This window comes from Acartia tonsa, chromosome 3 (genome assembly GCF_053477335.1).
Source record: "Acartia tonsa isolate MP-2025a chromosome 3, ASM5347733v1, whole genome shotgun sequence".
Taxonomy (NCBI): domain Eukaryota; kingdom Metazoa; phylum Arthropoda; class Copepoda; order Calanoida; family Acartiidae; genus Acartia; species Acartia tonsa.
Window position 1 is genome coordinate 57,026,883 of NC_137262.1, and position 23,986 is coordinate 57,050,868.

At 33.0% G+C, this 23,986-nt stretch overlaps 2 protein-coding genes across 3 annotated transcripts in view; both read left to right on the top strand.

The window, feature by feature from the left end:
- The window catches only part of Ddx56 (putative ATP-dependent RNA helicase DDX56), a 402,780-nt gene extending 396,122 nt beyond the window's left edge, over positions 1-6,658 (top strand). For both annotated transcript variants that reach the window (XM_080154617.1, XM_080154618.1), the window contains exons 18-25: positions 298-394; positions 1,238-1,321; positions 1,954-2,025; positions 2,973-3,058; positions 3,485-3,581; positions 4,408-4,478; positions 6,000-6,075; positions 6,461-6,658. In XM_080154617.1, the coding sequence (XP_080010743.1) occupies positions 298-394; positions 1,238-1,321; positions 1,954-2,025; positions 2,973-3,058; positions 3,485-3,581; positions 4,408-4,478; positions 6,000-6,075; positions 6,461-6,529 (652 nt within the window). In that variant the 3' untranslated portion in view covers positions 6,530-6,658. The remainder of the gene's footprint in view (positions 1-297; positions 395-1,237; positions 1,322-1,953; positions 2,026-2,972; positions 3,059-3,484; positions 3,582-4,407; positions 4,479-5,999; positions 6,076-6,460) is intronic.
- On the top strand, positions 6,631-22,858 carry LOC145314630 (uncharacterized). The gene is made up of 9 exons (XM_080154622.1): positions 6,631-6,756; positions 8,029-8,135; positions 9,365-9,470; positions 16,597-16,632; positions 16,910-17,023; positions 17,217-17,319; positions 17,761-17,855; positions 18,343-18,433; positions 22,701-22,858. The coding sequence occupies exons 1-9, from the start codon at positions 6,658-6,660 to the stop codon at positions 22,733-22,735; spliced, it is 786 nt and encodes a 261-aa protein (XP_080010748.1). The 5' UTR covers positions 6,631-6,657; the 3' UTR covers positions 22,736-22,858.
- The last annotated feature ends 1,128 nt before the right edge of the window (positions 22,859-23,986 follow it).

Consider the following 23,986-nt stretch of genomic DNA (forward strand, 5'->3'; position numbering starts at 1 on the left):
AAATTGTTTTCGTGAAAAATCCTCCAAAATAACACAAAAAATCTACAAAAATTTAATAAAATCTTATGTTCATAACCCTTCTATGATTTTGTTTAATTTTTTGTAGATTTTTAATGTGATTTTAGTGGATTTTTCACGAAAACAATTTTGCCCCACTAAGCGATTAGTGTGGCAAATTTTTTTAAGAATCCACCCCAGAAGTCAATTTTTTAGCAAAAGAAAAAAAAGGGTCTCCACCACTTGGGCCAGTTAGTTGTCTGGATTATACTTCTATTTATCATCTTTTATTGTATTTAGATTGCATAGCAAGAGAAAGAAGGATTCTGAAAGTGGAGTGGTCAGAGGAATTGATTTCCAGTTTGTTTCCAATGTTATCAATTTTGATTTCCCTAAGGTTATAAATTTTATTTCATTAGTTTTATATTCATTTCTTTTTTCTTTATTTTTTAATGTTATTGCTATGCCATAAAATTGGGTCTTTTATACCTAGCATCAAAAATACTTGCGGCTGCGTCCCTAGCATCTAGAAGCACTAAAATCAAAGGATTAGGAATTGGTCAGAGAAATTATATAGCTTAAAACCATCCCTATATTTAAAATTTAATATTAATAACCTAAAATTGAGAATTAATTCGATTCAGTTTTTTACCAAAGTATTAAGCTACAGAGAAAAAATAAACTTAAATATTATATAATAGGACTAGCTGCTTCGCCTCTGGCCCCTAGGGGCTTTTCCCCAAGAGGTTTGATCAAACTAATTTTAAAAAAAAAATTGAGGGGGGGCTAATTTCATTTTTGAGGGGGTTAGGGGTGTCTCACCCCCCAAGAAAATAGTAATAAACCTTCCCGGGACCTATGAGAAGCTACCCTGTAAAGGAGAACCCGATCGGTTCAGCGGTTAGCGCCAATGAAGGCCTCTTTGTATGAAACGAAGTCCAGTAAGTCATGCCAAAACTTAAAATGTTTTCTACGCCAGTGGCGGTCTCTAGTGGCACGTGATTTTTTTTGTATTTGTTTTTAGGTGCGATTTGTGGTACCCTCCTCAAAAATAGTTATAAACCTTTCATTGACTCCTGAGAAGCTACATTGTTAAGGAGAACCGTAACGGTTAAGCGATTAGCGAGATCCTTCGCTACAAACAGACAGACAAACAAATAGACATCGTTCTACTTTGCATTAAAGATAATAATGAAGACTAGGTAAGAAATTAAATGCATACTTAATCTATTTAATTTAGAGCTATGACAGCTATATTCACCGTGTGGGAAGAACCGCCAGAGCTGGTTACAACGGCACCTCACTAAGTTTAGTTTCAATGAAGGTATGGCACTTTTTCATTGCAGCAAAGCTGCTCAATACAAGTATTTGTAGTCAGTCTGCTTGTTTGGTTGTTCTCTATTTACTTATTTAATTATATCTCTCCTCTCTTTCTTTATCAAATTAAAAACTTGGCTCGGTGAAGGAGAATTAGCTTTGAAGACTTATACAAAAAAAAATTATGAGAGAAAATCATAGAGAATCTTCTCCATAATGTGAAATTACCTTATGTTCGTCTGTCTATCAACTATTAAAAATATTCGCGTACGAATTATTTTAAGAACTCCCCTTTTGTGTTGAACAATTCTCTTCTTAATCTATCTTAACAACGTTTATTTGGTTCCAAACGCAGGAGTCCCAAACGTAGGAGTGGACAACTGCAGGAGTGTTAAAATATTAATTTTATTAAGTTTTTCTATTCAAATTAGGTTAGGTTAGTTTATGAATGAACAAATAAGCCCCCCGCAGGGGTTAGGCATTTAAAAACCTATAAAATGGTCTAAATTAGGTTAGGTTAGGTTAAGTGTCCACTCCGACGTTTGGGACTCCTGCGTTTGTCGTAGGACCGTTTATTTGTTATTACTGTAATATTATACAACTTAGTTGAGTGAAAGTTTAATAAGAATATCATTTTAGGAGCATATTTATTTTGAAGCTATTGAAGAGGAAATGGTAAAAAACGGCTGTTCGCCGTTAACACCTTATCAGGTATAATAATGGATGTAGTAGAATATACGTGGATATTATGACAGGAGAAAAATTGTCTTTTATTGGCCAGTTCGTCAATCAATTAGGAGGGATAGGGATGGGGTTGATCGGTATTTTATAATTTTAGCCTCCTACAAGTTTTACCTTATTAGAGTACATGCTAATCTGGTGTAAAATCCAAGTAATGATAATAGTTATTTCTTGCATCGTATTATAAACAGCTTTCCGCGGATAAAGAATGTACAATTATAAGATTAAATCCAGTTTTTTTAGCCCCGAGGTGCCGAAGGCACGGGCTAAAAAACTGGTTTTAATCTTATGATTGTACATTTTTATATTCGTAGAAAACTGGATATAATACGACGCTAGACATACTTTTTTCGTATGGATGAGAACCGGTTCCTATCCACCGGATTCGAATGAATATGAGAAATATAATTAAGATGTTTAGAAAGCGCAGCTACTCTGTTATTTTCGTTGTAAGCAGTAACTTTCACCTTGAACAAACATGTCAAAATCTTCTTAAAATTACAAAATAAAAATATGACTGTCTAAAAATGTTGTAGATAGTAATTTGTCATTTTAAAAAATGACAAATTCTTAGACTATCGTTTGCTGCCACAACCAGGGATCTCAAGGGATAGGACAATGACCAATAAAATGATGTACATTCCCAATAACGACACACAAAATTACCCCTTCTTTAGATTAGTATTAGTGGTTGAAACATTTGAACACTCAACTTAATAAACATACCAATCAAAATTCTGTAAAAGCCCCCATAGTTGTTAAGCCAACTAATAAGAAAACGTTTTTAAAACTTTGGGGAATAGTGTAATAAACAGCCCATTGTCCCCTCTCTCTCTCTTCAGTAACATATTAATTTGAGTGGTGGAAAAGTTGAGATGCAATATTCCTAATTGTTATGACAAATATTTTGTATTTAGTTTAACATGAAAGAGCTGGATGGATTGAAATACCGTGCAACGGATGCCTGGGGCATAGCTAGCAAAAACAGAATCAGAGAGGCCAGGTAACAGGCAGGGTTAGGGTACCCCACACGGGTCAGGAATCCTTATATAAAAATATCAGGATTTGTGTGTGTGTGTGTCTGTCTGTTTGTACCGAAGGATCTCGCTAATCGCTTAACCGTTACGGTTCTCCTTAACAATGTAGCTTCTCAGGAGTCAATGAAAGGTTTATAACTATTTTTGAGGAGGGTACCACAAATCGCACCTAAAAACAAATACAAAAAAAATCACGTGCCACTAGAGACCGCCACTGGCGTAGAAAACATTTTAAGTTTTGGCATGACTTACTGGACTTCGTTTCATACAAAGAGGCCTTCATTGGCGCATAGAAAACATTTTTATGTGCCGCTAGAGGCCTCTAGAAGCATAGCTGCTAGTTTATTTCCAAATAATGGGAAAGCACATTATTTAACTTTCCTATTATCTAGGTTAAAGGAAATCAAGCGCGAAATGACTAAGTCTGAAAAGTTGAAAGCCTACTTTGAGGAAAATCCAGCGGATCAAAGTTTGATAAAACACGATGAGGTAAACAAATATATATTGATACTAAGTACCATGATGTCTGTCTGTCTGTCTATCAGACTGTCTGTCTATCTATCAAGAATCTCTATTTCTTGTACCTACACGCGACCATGGGTATTATATTTTTTCCACATAAAAAAGGGGTGAAATTGACTTTAAAAAAAAAAAAAAAAAATACGCGAAAGGGAAGTGTCAACATCCAACTAAAAAAGGGAATAGTAGCTTTCGCAATATTCTGTAATACTGTGAGCAAGCTTCTAGTCAAATGCGCTTATTAAGTCTAACTGTTCTTAATGTTGACCAAACGCATAGTATATTTAAACGCATATTTAAAAACAATTTGACCTAATAAGAAATTTGACTGGAATCTTACAACATCACGGAATTTTACGAAAGATACTATTCCCTTTGGGAGACTTGCCTACCTCTTTTCCAAATTCCTGAGCTTACGCCTCCTAATAATCCCTTATTGATTATGATGTAGACCACTCCCACCCCAAAAAAGGTTCCTCTTAATGCTGATTTTTCTTTATGAAAAACATCTCAGGGGGTGTTGTCTATAGATAATAGGTGCGTATCAATTGAGGGAGGAGGAAAGGGGACATTGTCTGTGTATTACACTAGTCCTTAAAGTTTTAAAATTCGTTTTTTTATATTCGTTGGCTTAACAACTTTGGGGACTTTCATCGAATTTTGTTTGGTCAGTTCATTAAGTTAAGTGGACAAACGTTTCAACCACAAATTGTAATCTACAAAAGGGGTAATTTTGTTTATTATTATTGGTGATGTCCAACTGACACAATAATTTACAAATAATTTGTATATTTAGAAAGTTGAAGTGACAAGACATATGCGTCACATGAGAAATTTGCCTGAATACATTATACCTACTTCTCTAAGGTAAGTTAGGTTTAGTGTTGCAACTACTCCTATATCTCTGGTGTGTCGTCCGTTAGACCTTTGTCTAGAAGTCCTAACTGTGCATTAGGATGTATAAGTTGGAAGGAATTTTAATGTTAGAGGGATATTTGAAATCTGCATAAAATTTTAAGGTTTTTTTTATAAAATTCGTTTTTTGTGTAATTGAATTCTTTATCTAAAAGCGGAAATACAATTTAAGTTCATAAATTTTGACAAATAGGATAGGTGGATTGGAAACTACCTGCGCTCTAATTGGTTGAATGATGTGCGAGACTTAAGCTTCTCCAATCAGAGCGCAGATAATTTTCAATCACAAATGTCAAAATGAATTAACTTAAATTGTATTTCCGCTTTTAGATAAAGAATTATACAGAAAACGAATTTTATAAAAAATCCTCAAAATTTGATGCAGATTTCAAATCTCCCTCTAACTTTAAAATTCTTTCCAACTAATATATCTTACTGTGCATGCATGGTAATGAGTTGTTATGTGTCTAGACCAAGGCATTTTAAAGAATATTTGTGAACACTGATAACAAAAAAATGGGTTCATCTTTTTTTTTGGAGGGGGGGGGGGGGTGGTTGTTGTGTTGACCCAAGTAAATAGCTTAAAACCGCCACAGGACTAATATTCCCTGTAGTTTAGAGTAGAGCACATTTATTTTAGCGGTTATCGATATCTTAAGCTTCATACAGACGGATGGACGGTCATCATTCTACTATGTATTGTAAAGAGGATTTATAATTGGAAAATTAGACCTAGCTGAATTTTGTTAAAATCCGTTAATATATTAAATATTTGGATCAAGTGCAGTTCAAAGTAAATGTATAGACAAAAAAACGTCTCCAAATAATCTGAAATAGACATTAGTCAATAATGCAAAGTTATCGCGCAGTGTAACTGTACATAGATGTGCGAAAAAGACTTATTTTACTCGTTTTTTGTTCAGTGAACCTTTTTCTGTTCATCATTTGATCTTCGCCATTTCAGATTATTTATAGGCTGTCTAATTTCGCTTTAAACGGTGTGCGGACATTTTATGTACATTCAGTCGTTTGGCAGCTAGCACCCTTTAAAGTTCATGGATTTTTTGGAGATAATCGCAGGGGTGTATATTCTGCACAAGATTTATTTTTTTCCCCGGTTACAAAATTTTTTATTTCCCCCCCTCCCCCTAGTTTTTTCTCACCAAGTAGGGGGAAAAATGGAAAAATATTTAAAGAACTCTATATTATATTTATTTTATCCCTCCTACCACACATTTTTTTTAGTTTTTTTCACCAAGAAAGAGGGGGGGGGGAGAATGGAAAAATGTTTTCAGTTTTCTTAATTTTTACATTTTTTTTCCCTCCAACCACTTATTTTTTATTTAACCCTGAGTAGGGTCAATTTTGAAAATATACACCCCTGGATAATCGTTACCAGGAACATTTAACCAAGAACTGCACAAGATCCAAATATTTTTATTTATAATTAAACATGTAAATAAATAATTTCAGGACTAACTCAATGATGCTGAATAGTAAAAGTAGTAATAAGAAAAAGGGAAACCAGAACATTCTGCAAAAGACCAAAAGGAATTTATTTTTATTGATTGAATACTTAGTATTTGATTATCTGTGAAGGGGGGAAGGGGTCATTATGTAAAAATCTCGTAATTAGAGTTGTAAGGCATTAAGGGGTATTAAATGATTTACATTATTTTGCGCTTCTACACATATAGAGAGGGGAAAATACAATGGGCTGTTTATTACACTAGTGCCCAAAGTTTTATAATACGTTTTCTTATTCGTTGGCTTAACAACTTTGGGAACTTAAGGAAATTTTGATTGGTTGGTTTATTAAGTTGAGTGTTCAAACGTTTTAATCACTAATTTTTCGCTACAGAAGTGGTAATTTTGTTTATCATCATTGGTAATTTATGGAGAAAAAATAATCAATCAATGTAAACAAAATGTATAGGAAAGACAAGAGACAAGCAGCTGATCCCCTTCAGTTTGGCATGGCAGAGAAGAGAAAAAGATATTAATTTGCGGATTTTTTTTATATAAATATGAGCATTGATAAACCTTGTGATTAAGACCTATCAACCTATTTTTTGTCATTTTTTAATGGAAAGTTGTTATTTTTTTCAGAAAAAAATAAAACATAACAAGAATGAGTTTGGTAGAAGAAATAAAGGTGGAACTGGAGGAGAGATTGGAGCGGGCAAATTTGTCCAAAGAAATGCTGGAGGATAATAAGCAAGAAACACAGGTCAGCCTATATAATGGATTTATTATTACTTGGATATTACACCAGATTATCATGTACTCAAATAAAGTGAAACTTGTAGCTGGCTAAAATAACGACCTCCTTAACTCATCTTTTCGGTACACCGACAAACGTCCTATCTTTTAAGTAAAACCCCCTAAAAACTTTTCAAGTGATATCACATTTATTAAGTGTGAGGTAAGGGTCGATATTTTTAATGCAAGGTTGTATCGGGTTCGAAACCATGCCGTTGGGTAGCCAACACAGACTTTGGGACAACTGTCGGACGGATTTTTAAATTTCACCCTGTGGACAAAGTTATTCAAGAAAGAAATTTCGGTTTTGAATTTCGTCCCTGTGTGTTTTATCGCCATATTGGATTTTATTGTTCAACTTTTTTAACAGCAGTGGTGGATTTTATCCTTAAATTTGGAAGATTTTTTTATTTAATAACTTTTGAAAAATTTTAGGACGTTTTACTTAAGAAATGTCGCATTAGGATGTTTGTCCCTTTAGGTGGTTTGTCGCATTAGGGGGTATGTCGTTTAGGAGGTTTGTCGCATTAGGATGTATGTCGCATTAGGATGTATGTCGCATTATGAGGTTTAGGACGTTTGTCGCATTAGGACGTTTGTCCCTTTAGGAGGTTTGTCGGTGTACCATCTTTTCCCCTACTACTGGATGAATAAACTGACCATTAAATACGGTCCATATTAACAAGCCAAATTGACGACCATTTTTTTTCGCATGTCATAATATCCACATATATTTTACATCCATTTTTTCTACATTATTATCTAATGGGATAGTTCCACGAAATATTTAAGCTATTTTTTCCCTGTGCTCTATGGAATAAATGTATAAGTATAGATAATTATATTTCTCGTATTCATTCGAATCCGGTGGATAGGAACCGGTTCTCATCCATACGAAAAAACTATGTCTAGCATCGTATTATATACAGTTTTCTACGAATATAGAAATGTACAATCATAAGATTAAAACTAGTTTTTTTAGCCGGTGCCTTCGGCACCACGGGGCTAAAAAACTAGTTTTAATCTTATAATTGTACATTCTATATCCGCGGAAAGCCGTTTATAATACGATACGAGAAATAACTATTCCCACACTAATAGAACATTTCCAAAACCTGGCCCCTCGGTACTACCAAAACTGGTTTAAATCTTATAATTTTTCATTTTGATAATAGCGGAAAGCTGTCTATAATACGTTGCGATAAATAACTTGAGGTATTAATCTAGATATATTTTCCAGATGGTACTTGGAGAATTATCGCATGAACTGGCCCAAATCCGTATGAATATGGTGAAACAGAATAATATTTGCCATATTATCAAGACCCAAATACAAGCTGCTAACAGGTAGGCAAATATTCAATCTTTATATTAAAATAATAGTATGTCTGTTTATTTGTCAGTCTATAGCTCTGACCGCTAAACCGATACATTGAAGCTTCTTATACCTCCCCCATAAGAAAAGTTTCAAAAATGTTGTTGTTGTTGTTATAGCCATGATTCTCTGAAGTTAGGACTCAGCATGGATGAGGGAAAGCATAGTTAGAGCTGCTTGATTTGTAGAATCCTAACTTACTACAAATCTCCCCCCTTACAACCCTAGGGCATCTTAGGGAAGGTTGCGTAATCATAATCTGACAATGGCGACAGCATTTGTCAACCAAGTGCAAAGTCTATGTGGGGACTTGAACTCGGTTTCTCCCAACCACAGCGTAGTGCGCTAACCACTACACTATGGAGTTTTAAAAATGTGGAGTGTCAGGTAACCCCCCCCCCCCCTTTCCCGCTCTTGTTGGAATATATGTACACAAAAGGACAAGGACATATACCTTTTTTGGTTTCAAAAAGACATAAGATTTTATTTAAACTCAGGGATGTAAAGGGATAAGACAATGGTCGATAAATGGATGTACAATACATCGCCAATGATATGCACAAAATTATCCCTTCTGTAGTTTATAATTATTGGTTGAAACGTTTAGACACTCAACTAAATGAACCAACCAATCATAATTCATTAAAAGTCCCAAGGTTGGTAAGCCAACGAATAAGAAAACGTTATTTTTTTTCAAGCATTTTTTTTTTTTAAGGGGCGTCGTAACTCAGTGGTAACTCACTGAGTTACGGTGATGAGAGTTCGAGTTCTAGTCCCCTTGTGGCAACTCGAATTTCTCAGTTGAATACATTCACGCAACTTCCCCTGGTTGTGTAAGAAGGGGATTATTGAGTAAGTTTGGATACTTAATAGTCAAGTACATAATATCAGTACTGCCCTTATCCCAAGCTCCTCTGCGGAGAGCGTCATTCATTACGGTGACTTAATTTGGGACACCTGCCATACTCGGCGAGGGTGAGGTAATAATGGATATAGAATACGTGGATATATTGACAGCAGAAAAATTGTCGTCAATTTAGGTTACTAATATTCCTCAGTTCGTTCAACCAGTAGGAGGGGAGGGGATATGGTAAAGGGGTTGGATAGGGGGTATCTTTATTTTAGCCAGCTACGAGTTTTAATTTAATAGAGTTCATGAAAATCTGGTGCAATATCCAGGTAATAATTATCCATTTCTTAGAATGAACGAGCTGCTATCGGCGTATCAAGGAAGATTAAAACTCCTGAAAGAAAATATTCCAGTGGGGGCAAGAAAACAAAATATACATGATAGCATTCAAAATAAGGTAGGAGAGCAGGGTTAGATCAATAGCTGATAATCAAATCTTGTACTAGAATTTTTTACGCCCTTGGAGACCTCTAGGAGCACTTGGGGAAAGAGAAGGTGGGGGGGGGGGGGTGTAAGTCGCCCCTCCATTTTCCATTTTAGTTGAAAAAAAAACATTTTTGGAAAGTTTTTTTTTCAGGGGTGATTTCTCTTGGGAGAATGGAAGTACAGTGTACACTCCCCCAAAATATTTATAAAGTTTTCCTTGACATTTAACCGAAGCTTCAAAGTAATGGAGATCTAAAACGTTCTAGTTATTACCGAGATCTTAAGTTACAGACTGACGAACAGACATGTTGCTATTTTTATACTTTTGTAAATTTATAAAAAAAACTTTTTTTTTTGGTGGGGGGGGGGGGGATTGAATTATCCTACTTATATATAATATTCATTTATCACATCGTATTATAGACAGCTTTCTGCGGATATTAAAATGAAAAATTTAAAGATAAAAATTAACAAAATTATTATTAATTTTAAGATTTTAATTTTATTATTTGTAGAAAATTGTTTAGGTATAACACGATGCTACACATGATTTTTAGTATGACTAAGAACTGGTTGTAATCCAGCGGATATTCATCGGTTAAGAAGTCATACCTACTGGATATTATATTAAATAGTCTGGAATTTTATGATTAGCGCCAAAACGATTGAAAAATAAGTTGCGTAAGACAAAGTTTTTCCCATTATTGGTAACAGATAAAATAATAAAACTTTATGATTTTATTTTTAACACTTCATAGGTTTTTTCCGTCTCTTTATAAGTAACTTTGTTGTACTTAAATCTTAATCAAGGCCTCTATTTAATAACGAGGAAATCATTTTTTTTTAAATTTAACTTTTTATTATAAATTGATACCTATGATGCTTAAAAGAGACCATTATTAACTTATATCTATACTATCGATTGCGCCCCCTGCATCTAGTGGCTCTTAATTTAAAAGTGGTATCAAACCATCAAGAACCTATTAACTCAGAACTAAATCAGTAGGTAAATAAATAAATTTTAAACTTCAGACGAAAAATCTTACTACTTTATAACATACAAAATTAATATATAAAAGTTATTAATAAATTATAATAATATAATATAGAACAAAGTTGGATATTTAATGTTTCATATTTTTGTTTCTGATTGTATTAATTTAAGAGATGCAATGTATCTTTTTTTCTTACTTGGGTAAAAATGCCGTCGGAAATTTAGTTTTTTTTTTTTAAATAGATGTTAAAAAACTATGTTGAAAATAATAATAGTTATTTCTCGTATCGTATTATAAACGACTTTCCGCGGATATAGAATGTACAATTATAAGATTAAAACTAGTTTTTTACCCCCGAAAAATTATATTCTTTCCATTTAAATATTGTTACATAAATAAACTTAGAAATATTTCATAACACAATAAAACTTATGCTTAAAGAAATCCGCCAAAAATACATTTAGTGATAGCTAAATATTTCAAACAGCTCTATTTATCTTTGATGCTTTTGATCAAAAACACATATACCACAGCTACAATATTTATATTTAAAAAGAACATTTAAGTGTAATATATTCAGAGAGGGAGGGGACATTGGGCTGTTTATTACACTAATCCCATAATGTTTTATATTTACGTTTTCTCATTCGTTGGCTAACAACTTTAGTGACTTATTCAATTTTGATTGGTATGTTCATTAAAATCAGTGCCTAAATGTTTCAACCACTAATTGTAATCTACAGAAGAAGCTGCAATGATTGTGCAGAGTTAAAGATGGCTAATTACAAAACTGTGCAAAAATTAAGAAAACTGTCGAGTCTACACTTAAAAAGTAGTTCTGCTATTAAAAAATGATACTTTATGAATTATTGGAAAAACACTTTTTACCAAAGCCCTCATTACACAGTTTAACCATTGAATTTAAAAATTTGATATTCAATGCAAAATAAAATATAAATATTGTATGCATTTCAATAGATAGTTCTAGAACTTTTATAGACTTTTACTATTAGGTATATTTCCAAAGATTTTTTTTACGGATTTTAAAAATAGTAGGTAGGTATACCATTTCCTTTTCAATTCAAATCCAAATTTTCATTCTAAGCAGATATTGCCATCAATTCTCTGCTTACTTATAATTTTGTTTTAGTTTTTTTTAAATGAGGATTTTTTTCTTAGGGACCAATTCTATTGAGGTGGGGATAGATATATCCTCCCCCCCCCCTCCCCGTTCCTTGATTTTGATGGTATCCCACTCGTACCTTTAGTAAAAGGAATATTTTTTGTTGAGTTGTTATCCTAATAATAAAAAGTAGTAAGAGTTTCTTGTCTCATTAACTGCTGAACCTATTGGGTTCTCAAATGTAGTTAGGCTTTACATAGGTCCTTTGATGGTTTTAGGCATTTTCATTGTCAGATATTGGGATGGCTTTCAGCTATTTTCTAGCCGCTAGTGATTTATACTTTACATCTTTATATGTCCTGTGTTATTATTTGTTTATTAGAACAGCTGTCCCCTGTGATTCTTTGTTATATATTTGGAGTATTATTTAGTTGTGATGGCCATAATTTCAGGGATGAAAGGATGGAAATATTAGTTACCCCCCTCTTTCCTATTTATAGAGACAAAATATGTTTCTGGTATTAATAGATAATCTTACATGGACCTATCACTTTATCCTAAGTAAAATTTTTTTGAAGGATTAAGAGAGGGGTAGGTTTCTGGTAGAATCCGTAAAGGTTATGTGTTATAAGTAACAAACAGTAGTAGAACGATTAAAATTTATGTTAACTTTAAAAAAAAAATTGTTTATAGTTCTTTTCAATAAAAAATACACATATTTAGTGAATATTATCGTTCTACTACTATTTTTAAGCCTTAAAACATACACCTTTACGGATTCTACCAGAAACCTACCCCTCTCTTTCTCCTCTATGGAGTTTTCAAGGGACAAAACAATGGCCTATAAATTGATATATGTCCTCAATGATGATACCCAAAATTACCCCTTATGTAAAAGAAAATCAATTAAACCAACCAATCAAAAGTCCCCAAAGTTTTTAAGCCAATAAATAAGAAAACTGTATTATAAAACTTTGGGGACTAGTGTAATTCTGTCTGAAGTTTTCCCTATATCCCCTTCAAAATATAGTGGGGGGGGGGGATAATATTTCCTTAATTTGCCTATCCCCGTATCCCATGCAAAAATCTGGTTGTGTAGTGCAAAAATCTTTTGCGTGACCAAGATTGTTGTCACAGAGGCTTACACAACAATTTTAATACGGGGGACCATTTATTTTAAACTCAGGTACCTGAAGGGATAAGACAATGGCCGATAAATTGATGTACACCCCCAAAGATGATAAACAAAATTTGCCCTTCTGTAGAATAAAATTAGTGGTTGAAACGTTTGAACACATTACTTAATAAACCTACTAATCAAAATGTAAAAAAACCCAAAGTTGTTAAGCCAACGATTAAGAAAACAAAATTAATCTTTCTATACCTACATAAAAATTGAAATATTTGTTGAAAAGTTTGGAAACTTCTAGATTGTATTAGGCAATTAAGATTTAATAAACGTAACCAAAATGGTTTTTTTTTTTGGGGGGGGGGATAACCACATTTTCACCACCCCTGAATTGTTTCTATGAAGTATAAAAGTCTGTGATCAGTATTGGTATAACCATCAATAACACCACTCCAATAACAACTATCTATCTATTCTGACCTTCCAGTGCAGCAATATTGTTTTGCACAATATCAGCTGATTTTTTTTATAAACTTACTTTATTCTCCAGTGGACCAACCCTACCACATCCCGTATTTTTTCTTAGTACCTGCGGTAGGGGCGTCCAAGAGGGTGAAAGGGGTGATTACCACCCTCTCCCCCCCCCCAAACAAAATTTTAATTATCACTTTTTTCACCTACCCCAAATAAAAAAAAGTTAAGACGTCCTTGACCTGCGGGGATTTTTTAAGACTTACCTAACCTTAAATAAATTAAATGAAATGAGAATTAGAATATTATTTTTACCCATAACTTACATTTTGTGGCCTGTTAATTCTAACCCTGCGGGGATCTAATGCAACATTCTATAAAAATTATCCCATATTAAATATTTATTTGCAAGAATTAGAACGGGGGGGGGGGGCTATGGTTGGCTTAATGGATGAATAAAGGATTTTGTAGCTGATGTGGCAGTGCTGTTATTGATAACTAAGTGATTGGATCATACTATACCTACCTAGTTTAGTGCAGTGCATATCAGAGAGAGAGGGGACATTGGGCTGGTTATCACACTAGTTCTTAAAGTTTTATAATTTCATTTTCTTATCGTTGGCTTAACAACTTTAGTGATTAAGTAAATTTTGATTGGTTGGTTCAATAAGTTGAAATTTTTGAACACTCAACTATATGAATCAACCAATCATAATGCACTAAATTTCTTTAAATTGTGAAGCATATGAATAAGAAAACGTTTTTTTTATAAAACTTTGGAGACTAGTGTAATAAACAGCCCCTTGTCCCCTCTCTCTCTTTGAAAATATTTGACACAGAATTACATTTATAGTGTTCTTTTGAATTAAGCAAAATATTTGACTAGTAAAATCATAAAGTGTTTATAGTATTTGACTGTTAATTATCAGTGATCTAAAGGGATTAGACAATGGTCGATAAATTGATGTACATACCCAATGATGATACACTAAATCACCACTTCTGGAGATTAAAATTAGTGGTTGAAATTTTTGAACACTCAACTTAATGAATCAACCAATCATAATTCACTAAATTCTTTTAAGTTGTTAAGCCAACGAATAAGAAAACGTTCTTATAAAACTTTGGGGACTAGTGTAATAAACAGCCCATTGTCCTCTCTCTCACTCTTCTAAAATGTTTGACACAGAATTACATTCATAGTTTGTGTTCTTTTGAATTTAGCAAAATATTAGACTAAAGGGATAGTTTCACGAAGTGCATTTAAAAAAAAAATAGTGAACTGTAAGTTTTTTCTATTTTAGATAACGTAGTAGTGCATAATATAAAGTTATTGATTAAAATTAAAAGATTTTACCAGGGATTTTCCTTAAAAAATGAGTTTTTCATTTTTATTTTCAACTTCGTTGCATGTTATATATGGCAAAAACTTTTTTCTCATAAATACAACTTTAGATAGCATTTACTAGTTAATAGAACTTCAAACTTTTTATACAACAAAATACACATAACAACAAAGAATGACCGATAAAATATTCAGTATGGTACTTAGAGTAGTGATCTTTTTATATGTCTTAGTAGAATATATTAGACATTGGATAGATATGATTGTGATAAAGAATTTTAACATTGACCTGACCAAACTTTTTTTATTTGACAATATCTAAGAGTTAGTTATTTTCAACATAAATTACATGAGAATGGTCTTTATATATATATATATATATATATATGTTGTATGGTTAGTTGGTATTTCCGCGTGAGATAATGTGTATATTGTAAGTAAACCGGACGGTTTTCTTTATTTAAAAAAAAAGAATCTATAGAAAACCTGTCCTGTAATGAACCGGACGTTATTTTTTATGTTTTTTAAGTAACTTGTCCTAAGGGGAACCCCTGTTCAATTTTTTTATAACTCTTGTGAAATATGTGGAAAAAGATTCACTAAAATTGGTGTTTTGGCTATACATATTTGGAAAAAAATAGACCATTCTCATGTAATTTATGTGGCAAATCACTTTTACTTTTTTCGATATTGTCAAATAAAAAAAGTTTGGTCTGGTCAATGTTAAAAATTCTTTAACATATAATCATATCTATCCAATGCCTAATATATTCTACTAAGACATATAAAAGTTCACTACTCTAAGTACCTTAACTCTTTAAATACACTTCATAGAACTATCCCTTTGAGTAAAAATAAAATCATAAAGTGTTTTTAGTAATTAACTGTTAAGTAAAATCATTAAGTGTTTTTAGTACTTGACTGTTAATTATCAGGGATCTAAAGTGATAGGACAATGGCCGATAAATTGTTGCACATCCCTAATGATGACACACAAAATTACCCCTGCTGTAGATTGAAATAATTGGTTGAAACGTTTGAACACCCAACTTAATGAATTAACTAATCAAATTTCACTAAAGTCCCCAAAGTTGTTAAGCCAACGAATAAGAAAACGTTCTTATAGAACTTTGGGGACTGGTGTAATAAACAGCCCATTGTCCCCTCTCTCATTTGACACAGAATTACATTCATAGTTTGTGTACTTTTGAATTAAGCAAAATATTTGACTAGTAAAATCATAAAGTGTTTTAGTACTTGACTGTTAATTATCAGTGATCTTAAGTGATAGGACAATGGCCGATAAATTGATGCACATCTCTAATGACACACAAAATTACCCCTGCTTTTGATTGAAATAAGTGGTTGAAACGTTTGAACACCCAACTTAATGAATCAACCAATCAAAATTCACTAAAGTCCCCAATGTTATGAAGCCAATAAGCCAACGAATAAGAAAAAGTTTTTTATAAAACTTTAGGGACTAGTGTAACAAACAGCCCATTGTCCCCTCTATCTTAATACTTTCTAGATTGTGGTAATTTTAAATAAAAATGCAAATATCGTTATACTTGAAGATTGGGATAAGGTTTTTAAATATGAAAGGTTGTTTTTTTTCTGTCTAACATTTATATCTTTTTTGTTATAATCTGATTTTAAAATTTCCGGGTGCCAAATGTAGTAGAAAAGAGCAGGGATCTAAGGGGATAAGACAATGATCGATAAATTGAATTACACCCCCAATAATGATACACCAAACTATCCCTCTGTAGATTACAATTAGTGGTTGAAACTTTGAACACTCAACTTAATAAACCTACCAATCAAAGTTCAGTAAAAGTCCCCAAAGATGTTGAGACAACTAATAACAAAAAAAACTTTGAGGACTAGTGTAATTAACAGCCCATTGTCCCCTCTTTGATTAGATAGTATCCTATCGTTTTGAGGGGTTGTATGAAGTAACATATCATTTTTTCATTTCAAGAAGGTATAATTTTGTTTATTTTCAATGGTTTTAACTTAATTTCTTTTCAGGGACAAGATACAAAAAGCAAGAAGTCCCCTATTGAGGTAAACATTTTAATGAACAATAATAATAGTTATTTATCGCATCGTATCATAAACAGCTTAAAAAATTCATTCCTGTTTTAATTCGCGAAGAAATCATCTTAAGGGGGTTAGTTTCTTCATTACGAATTACCAAAAAGAATGAGAATATGCTAAATAATAATATAGGTAGTATTTGGATCCTTGAAATATCTGATTCCCAAATTCTTTCATTGCTTTTTGGTTTTTCCAGGTTTTTAAATGCATCTTTAAAAATACTAAAAATTATATAAATATTAAGGATCCTAAAGATGCTAATGACAGTAGTGACGATTCCAAGACTCCCAGAGTTAAGGTTGATCAAGTTGAATTCATCTCCTTATCAGAGTTTGATACAGTTCCCAAGTATATGAAGGTAAATAAAATACTAAATACATTAATTTTGGAAAAGTTTGAGGCTTAGTTTCTCATTAGGTGCAACTAGTGGCTACGCCCCTTGAGGCAAAGTAGCTTCATTGTAAAGTCCTTCGCTACAGACAAAAAAAGCTTACTAATTTGTAAGTAGGATATCTAGATTTAAAAAAAAAATATAGGTATTTTGATTGCAGGGTCGAGTACAGTTTGCCACGATGAATACAGCTGTAGAGGAGCTTAACACAGCTCTCGAGGAGAAATATGCTTTTATGGCCAGAACCTTCGCCAATATGACAAGTAAGCTTTTTCTTCAATATTGATAGGGGATTGCCCTGGATCTTTAAATCATTTAGTGGTGAGCCAGATCGGAGTGAGCCGGAGGGGTGAGCCAGATCGGTTTGGCTCACCTCGATCTGGCTCACCACTAAATGAATTAAAGATCCAGCTCAGTAGTCTTTTTAAAAACGAAGCTTTTCTATAATTAGGGTCGGTCCGTCCGTACGTCCGTCCGTCCGTAACGGATAGCTTTTTTCGCTAATTTAGGCATGTAAATTTTACTTACAATTTTGCTTCGACATTTATACATTTATATTCTGATTATTCAGTTCTGACACTATACAAGTGTTAGTGTCCGTTTGTCCTACCGTTTCAGTGCTTCGCTTTTATGGATGTTGTCATCCTTGTTTTCAGTTCAAAAATGCATCCATTTTCATGAAAACTAATCTTGTTATTATTAAGGTATGACAGAAAAGAAAAAGTACAAGGCGTACAAGTCTCAAGAGAGTAAGACCACTACAGCTGGCGTTCAGTTTATTACCGCCGAGGATTTAAAGGTATCATTTTATCAGAGATATTCAGGGATAAGACAATGGACGGAAAGCTGATAAACATCCCCAAAGATTATAAATTATATTTTTTAGAGTGCTCAAATATTTGAATATCCTAATCATAGTTTTAATTGCCTTGTTGTAAATATTTTTATATAGAATTTGTGATCTTTAGACTCCAGAGAAATGTTTGATAGCCTAAAATTAAATATGTATGTCCTCTCTATCCTTATATGAAAGTAACGGGAAATCTGTCTGTCTATCGAAGGATCTCGCTAACCTCTGAACTTATATGGTTCTCCATTACAATCTAGTTTCTTATAGGTCCAAGGATGGTTAAAACTTATTGGGGGGGTTATCGCCACTATCCCATTTTTTTTACTTTAAGTGCCATTAGACGCCATTAGGGGTGTGTGTAGTGGCTAGTAGTAGTTGTATATATTTCAAATATGATCTTCTCATAAATGATTTTATATCTAATAAACCTTTGCAGGGGGCCCAAATCTTGAAATCCGAGCATAGTAGACGTAGTCTGCTTCCCATACTCAGACATCTCAAGAAAATCAAAGAAATCAGGGGTCCTGGTAAGTTTTTCAACTTCAATAGCGCATCTTCTATTTAGTTTACTAGCGGTTACGCCCCTAGAGACATTAAGGAGAACATGTTGGAATAGGTCGTTAGTTTATTCTCCCCAAAATAGTTATGAACCTTCCCTGGACCAGCGGTTAGCGAAATCGTAATCACTGTAGAGTAACATCGTGTTATTTTTATTTAATTTAGACGGTATAGCTTCTATTATAGTTATTGCTTTTAGTCGGCCTGTTTCCAAAATCAAAAGAATAAAAATGTGATTTACCTTTAAAAAACGATTACAAATAGGTATCATATAAAAATTTTCATTTGTGGTTGACTTTTCTTTGGTTATATTTTGAAAATTAATTTTGTTTATTGTTTGTAATCAATAGATATCACTGAACATTGCAAAACTTTGCATCAGTGTTCTGATACAAACACAAAACAGTAACTAAAAATGGCCCAAAGAACAGCTAATTTTTCTATGGTTTACGGTTTGAACGTCACCATGTGCCATAAAATGATTGTCAGATTATTATGAAACTTAAAAGGAAAAACCCAAGTGTTTTATAAAACTTAATAGACACCAAATTTAATATTTTCAAAAGTAAAATTTTATATTTCTTTTTGTAGATACACCCCCAAAAGAATGAGCTTATGTATTATCAAAAATAATAAAATTGCACCAGTGAAATGCAATTGGGGATAGTGCAATTGGGTAGTCTGACAATTAGCCATCAAACCTGCCAGAAATGTTGCACTAAAATTGCAGCTTTTCAGTTGCTGCAGCCATAGCGACTCTTAAAGTCAGATCCTACTTAAACATTAGAGTATAGTCCCTTTCGTGGCAACGCTTCTTAAGGGGCATTTCGTCGCATTTTCACAGAACCTTTAGATAGGTTATTTCAGGTTAAGTTATGTTAGGTGATTGCCCCGCAGGGGGTAGAATAGGGGAAAAGCTACTATGAAAATACGACAAAACTCCCCTTAAGAGGCGTTGCCACGAGAAGGACTTTACCCGAACATTCTTGGTATTTTAAATGTATTTAATAGATTTGAGATATTTATTACATAGGTATATATAATTTGTGTAAAGATAACTTCCCAGTCTTTAATTTATCTTATTAGATTAAAAATATTTCTTTGCTGGGCAACTTAGCAACTTGATAACCTTGTTTCAGGTTGGGTAGGTCAAGTAATTGTTCTGTTTTTAAGCAGGGGTGTATATTTTCCAACCAATGAAGTTTAATTTCTTACACCATTTTAATTTTTAATAGGTGAAAAGAACTTGGAGGGAAGGGACAATGGGCTGTTTTATTATACTAGTCATAAACTTTTCTTGGGGACTTTTAATGAATTTTTATTGGTTGGTTCAGTAAGTTGTGTTTTCAAACGTTTCAACCGCTACTTTAAATTTACAGGAGGGGTAATTTTGTGTAACATCATTTGGGATGTTCATCAATTTATTGGCCGTTGTCTACTAAATCATTTAAACTTCAAAGCAATTGTCAATAAATTTTATTAATTTTAATTTTAGATCTAATTCTCCAGATTTTAATTCAATTTTTAACAATAATTGTATAATCAAGAATATATTTAAGACTCGGGGTAATGTTATGGGATGTAATCAAATCTTTTGCCGAATTTGATTTAATTTTCTAATTGGCAGCAGACTTATCTATTATAGAACGTAGATCTATGTCTTTCTGTCTTTTAAAATTTCTGCTCGCCTACAGAGACGGATATCGCCTACTGCAGGTTCTTTTGTGCTTTCCCACAAAGTTCCCATCAAGCACTAAAACCCACACAACCTAAAACTGGGAATGGGAAATTCTTACTCGACCATTTTTTTAACATCTATTTGCCTCAACCCTAGTCTAATGAAAATAGCCTAAAACCAACCTAAGCTTCACTGAAAAATAAAATCAACTCGGACCAGCAGTTTCCAAGATCTTAAGACAAAATTATCCTTACTATATTTTTAACAATTGTAGATTATAATAAAAAGGAAAATTGAATTTCTTTTATAGTTATTATATTTTGTTTTGGTACTTTGTTTTCTTTTTGTTGTAACCTCTCAGGCTCTCTCATGACTTTGATATTTTTGTGTTCACAATGGATTTAATAATATATGGATATAACAATTAAAGCGTCTTAAAAGCAAAGATTTAATTGCTATTAGGGTGCGGTCATATAACATGATTCAAGGAACAATCGTATGTATTGTGGAAATTGAAATTCCTTAAACTATGGGGTATAATCTAAAATGCCCTCAATGCTAAAAAGTACGAAAATCTAGTTCAAAAATGCACATAATATGAACATGAAAAAAAGGTTCTTTGCTGTTCATTAAATCTTTTTTACATCCACCTCTTTAAAATCTAATATCCCCACCAACTCTTTGTTGTAGACATGGGAATTGAATTTGTCAAAAGTTTTCCTGTTATCCAATGAATTCCCTCTGATACTTGGAATCAAACACTAGTCATAAACCATGGTTGACAACTTTTTGTTTTTATCCAATGAATTCCCTCTGATACATAGAATTAAACACAAGTCATAAACCAGGGTTAACAACTTTTAGTTTTGAAAAATATTTGTCTTAAAAGTTTTTCTTTTCCCCTACGACATAGACGTTAAAGTATGAGGGTTTATACTAGGGATGGAAATCCGTTGAATTTTTGGACCGGATTCGGATTCCGGATTCTGAAGGAATCCGTCAAAAAAAGTGACGGATTCTTGCGGATTCCGGATTCTTATTTTTGGCGGATTCCGGATTCGGATTCCGGATTCTAGCAGTATTTTAAAAGGCCGTCCGTCACAGAGGGATAGCTTTTTTCGTTAATTTATCACTATGTTACTTGGTTGAAGCCTTGATTTGTTTAAAGTGTTGACTTCCAGCATAACTAAAACATTTACATCACCTTAGTAATTATTAAAATTTGTTATGTAGAAATTTTTTTTTTGATCTTTGCCTTCAAACAGAGGGAGTTGTAAGAAAAAAGACGGTAATTTTAGCCTACCAATTTAGAATCCGGAATCCGCTATAAAAAACGGATTCCGGATCCGGATTCGGATTCCAAAATTGGCCGAAAATTGGGCGGATTCCGGATTCGGATTCCGGATCCGGATTCTCATCACTAGTTTATACCCCCTACCCGACCAAGGACTAGGGAATTTGATTCAGATTAACAATTATAAGTGGTAATTTCCCCACAACCCTCTACCCTTATTTATCCCCTTCTTATCCACATCCCTTCAGCCACACAAAAAAAGTTTTACGTCAACTCTACGCCAACAAAATATATAATTTTCGGCAATTTCAAATGTAATTGATTTGCTGAATCAGAGTCCCTCATTCAAAATTTCAAAAATGATATAGATTAACCTGTCAAACCTCTGAAACACCTCAAAATAAAAGCTTGGCGTCCCTGTCGTATGAACTATCTTAACTAAGACTTTGATAGAAATCGTAAGTTGACAAAATTCATGTAATCCATTCGATGTCCCATAATAAACGAGGTAGAAATTAACTTTGGTAAAGATATCTTCGTTTTATTTAAGATAATCTTTTTCCGATTAAGCAGCTAGAATCTTGTGGCACAACCTTTAGTTATAATTATCACTATTTATATATGCAATCTATTTTTAAAGTCATTTATATTTGCATTGAAAAAAATTGACAAATTGTAAGCCCTGATTACTTCTTGTTACAGACGTATTATAGAGGACATAATCCATTTAATATTGAAAAATGAATGAAAACATGAAAGAATTAGGTTTGCCTCACCAATGGTCATTAAATACTACAATGTATTTATTATTATTTGGATCTTGCTCCAGATTATCATGTACTCTAATGAAGTAAAACTTGTAGTTGGCTAAGATAACGATCCCTCCCCTCCTACTTGATGAGGACAATTTACTATTAACGCAGCTAACCTGCAACAATGTTTTGTCCATATGTCCGTCACTCATTGACCGAAGGATTTACCAACAGAGCACACAGATAAATGCTTACTCTTAATTATATTATACTAATGCATTCGCCCATAGCCTCTATGGGCTTGGTACTTGCAAGGAGTAAGTTGAATTAGCCTAAAACCATCTAAGGGTCTCATGAAGTTTTGCTTAAACTGAAAGCCCATTCAGTTCTGTGGTAAGCGAGAAATCATACCTTACTACTTAACATTTTACAATTTTTTCAGATTATAGTGTATAAATAAATTGACAAAAAAAAACTTTATTTCTTTATGTAATAGTTTTGTTTATATTTAGGAAGTATTGTCCGTATTGCTCCCCTGCATTGCTAGACAGTGACACTAGCAGACAACCAACACTCAACAGTCAAAAGAAATTAACCAGTCCTACATAAAAGTCAGGAAAATATAGCAGATATTTTTTTTATCTATGTTGATTTGTTACCGTAGGAAACACTTCAATATTTGCGCTTTTAATTAAAGATTACATTTGTAGATATATTTTATATATATGTGTACATATTATTTAAAGATTTTACCATATAAGTAGATTCATAAGTTTGCACATCAAAAGAAACATCTTTATTACCTATAGCTACAGTTTAAAGGCCAGGGAGAAGGGAGAAATATTGTGAAAGTTGGAATGTTTGAAATTAAATACGACACAGTAATATGATTAGGGGGGGGGGGGGAGTTTTGATACATTTGCGTAAACCTGGTGCCTAGGCTTTATCTTTGGACTGAGAGGATAGGTTGTTAAAGATAAAATAATTCTTAAATGATGAATTTCACGAAGTTTTAAGATTTTTTGGATAGACCTGCAGGTTCCGGAGCTGCAGGCCTCCAGGTGGTCTCTGTACAGATAGAAATAAATTTTTTTTTTAAATTTACAGGTCAACTTATAAAACAAAATATGCACATTTTTTCTTCAAATATGTGAATAACATTAAAAAAGACTGAGAGGATAGGTTATAAAAGATAAAATCATTTTTAAATGATGAATTTCACGAAGTTTTAATATTTTTTGGATAGACCTCCAGGTTCTGGAGCTGCAGGGCTCAACTTATAAAACAAAATATGCATCTTTTTTAATGTTATTCACATATTTGAAGAAAAAATGTGCATATTTTGTTTTATAAGTTGACCTGTAAATTTAAAAAAAAATTTATTTCTATCTGTACAGAGACCACCTGGAGGCCTGCAGTTCCGGAACCTGGAGGCCTATCCAAAAAATCTTAAAACTTCGTGAAATACATCATATAAGAATGATTTTATCTTTAATAACCTATCCACTCAGTCCAAAAATAAAGCCTAGACACCAGGTTTACGCAAATGTGTCAAAACTCCCCCCCCCCCCCCCCTCCTTGTTTTATTTTTTGTTGGAATTCCACCGGTAAAATTTTTTAAACCTATCCCTAAAGGTTAAATTAACTGCATTGCTTACCCCCTTTTTTCAGAACACATCTACCCATTCCTTGTTTAAGATAAACATGAACTTAATTTTCCGTATTTTTTTTGTTTTGACAAGAAAAACACTATTAGCCTGATTTTATCTCGCTTTTTTATATACATGCAGTTTAGTGG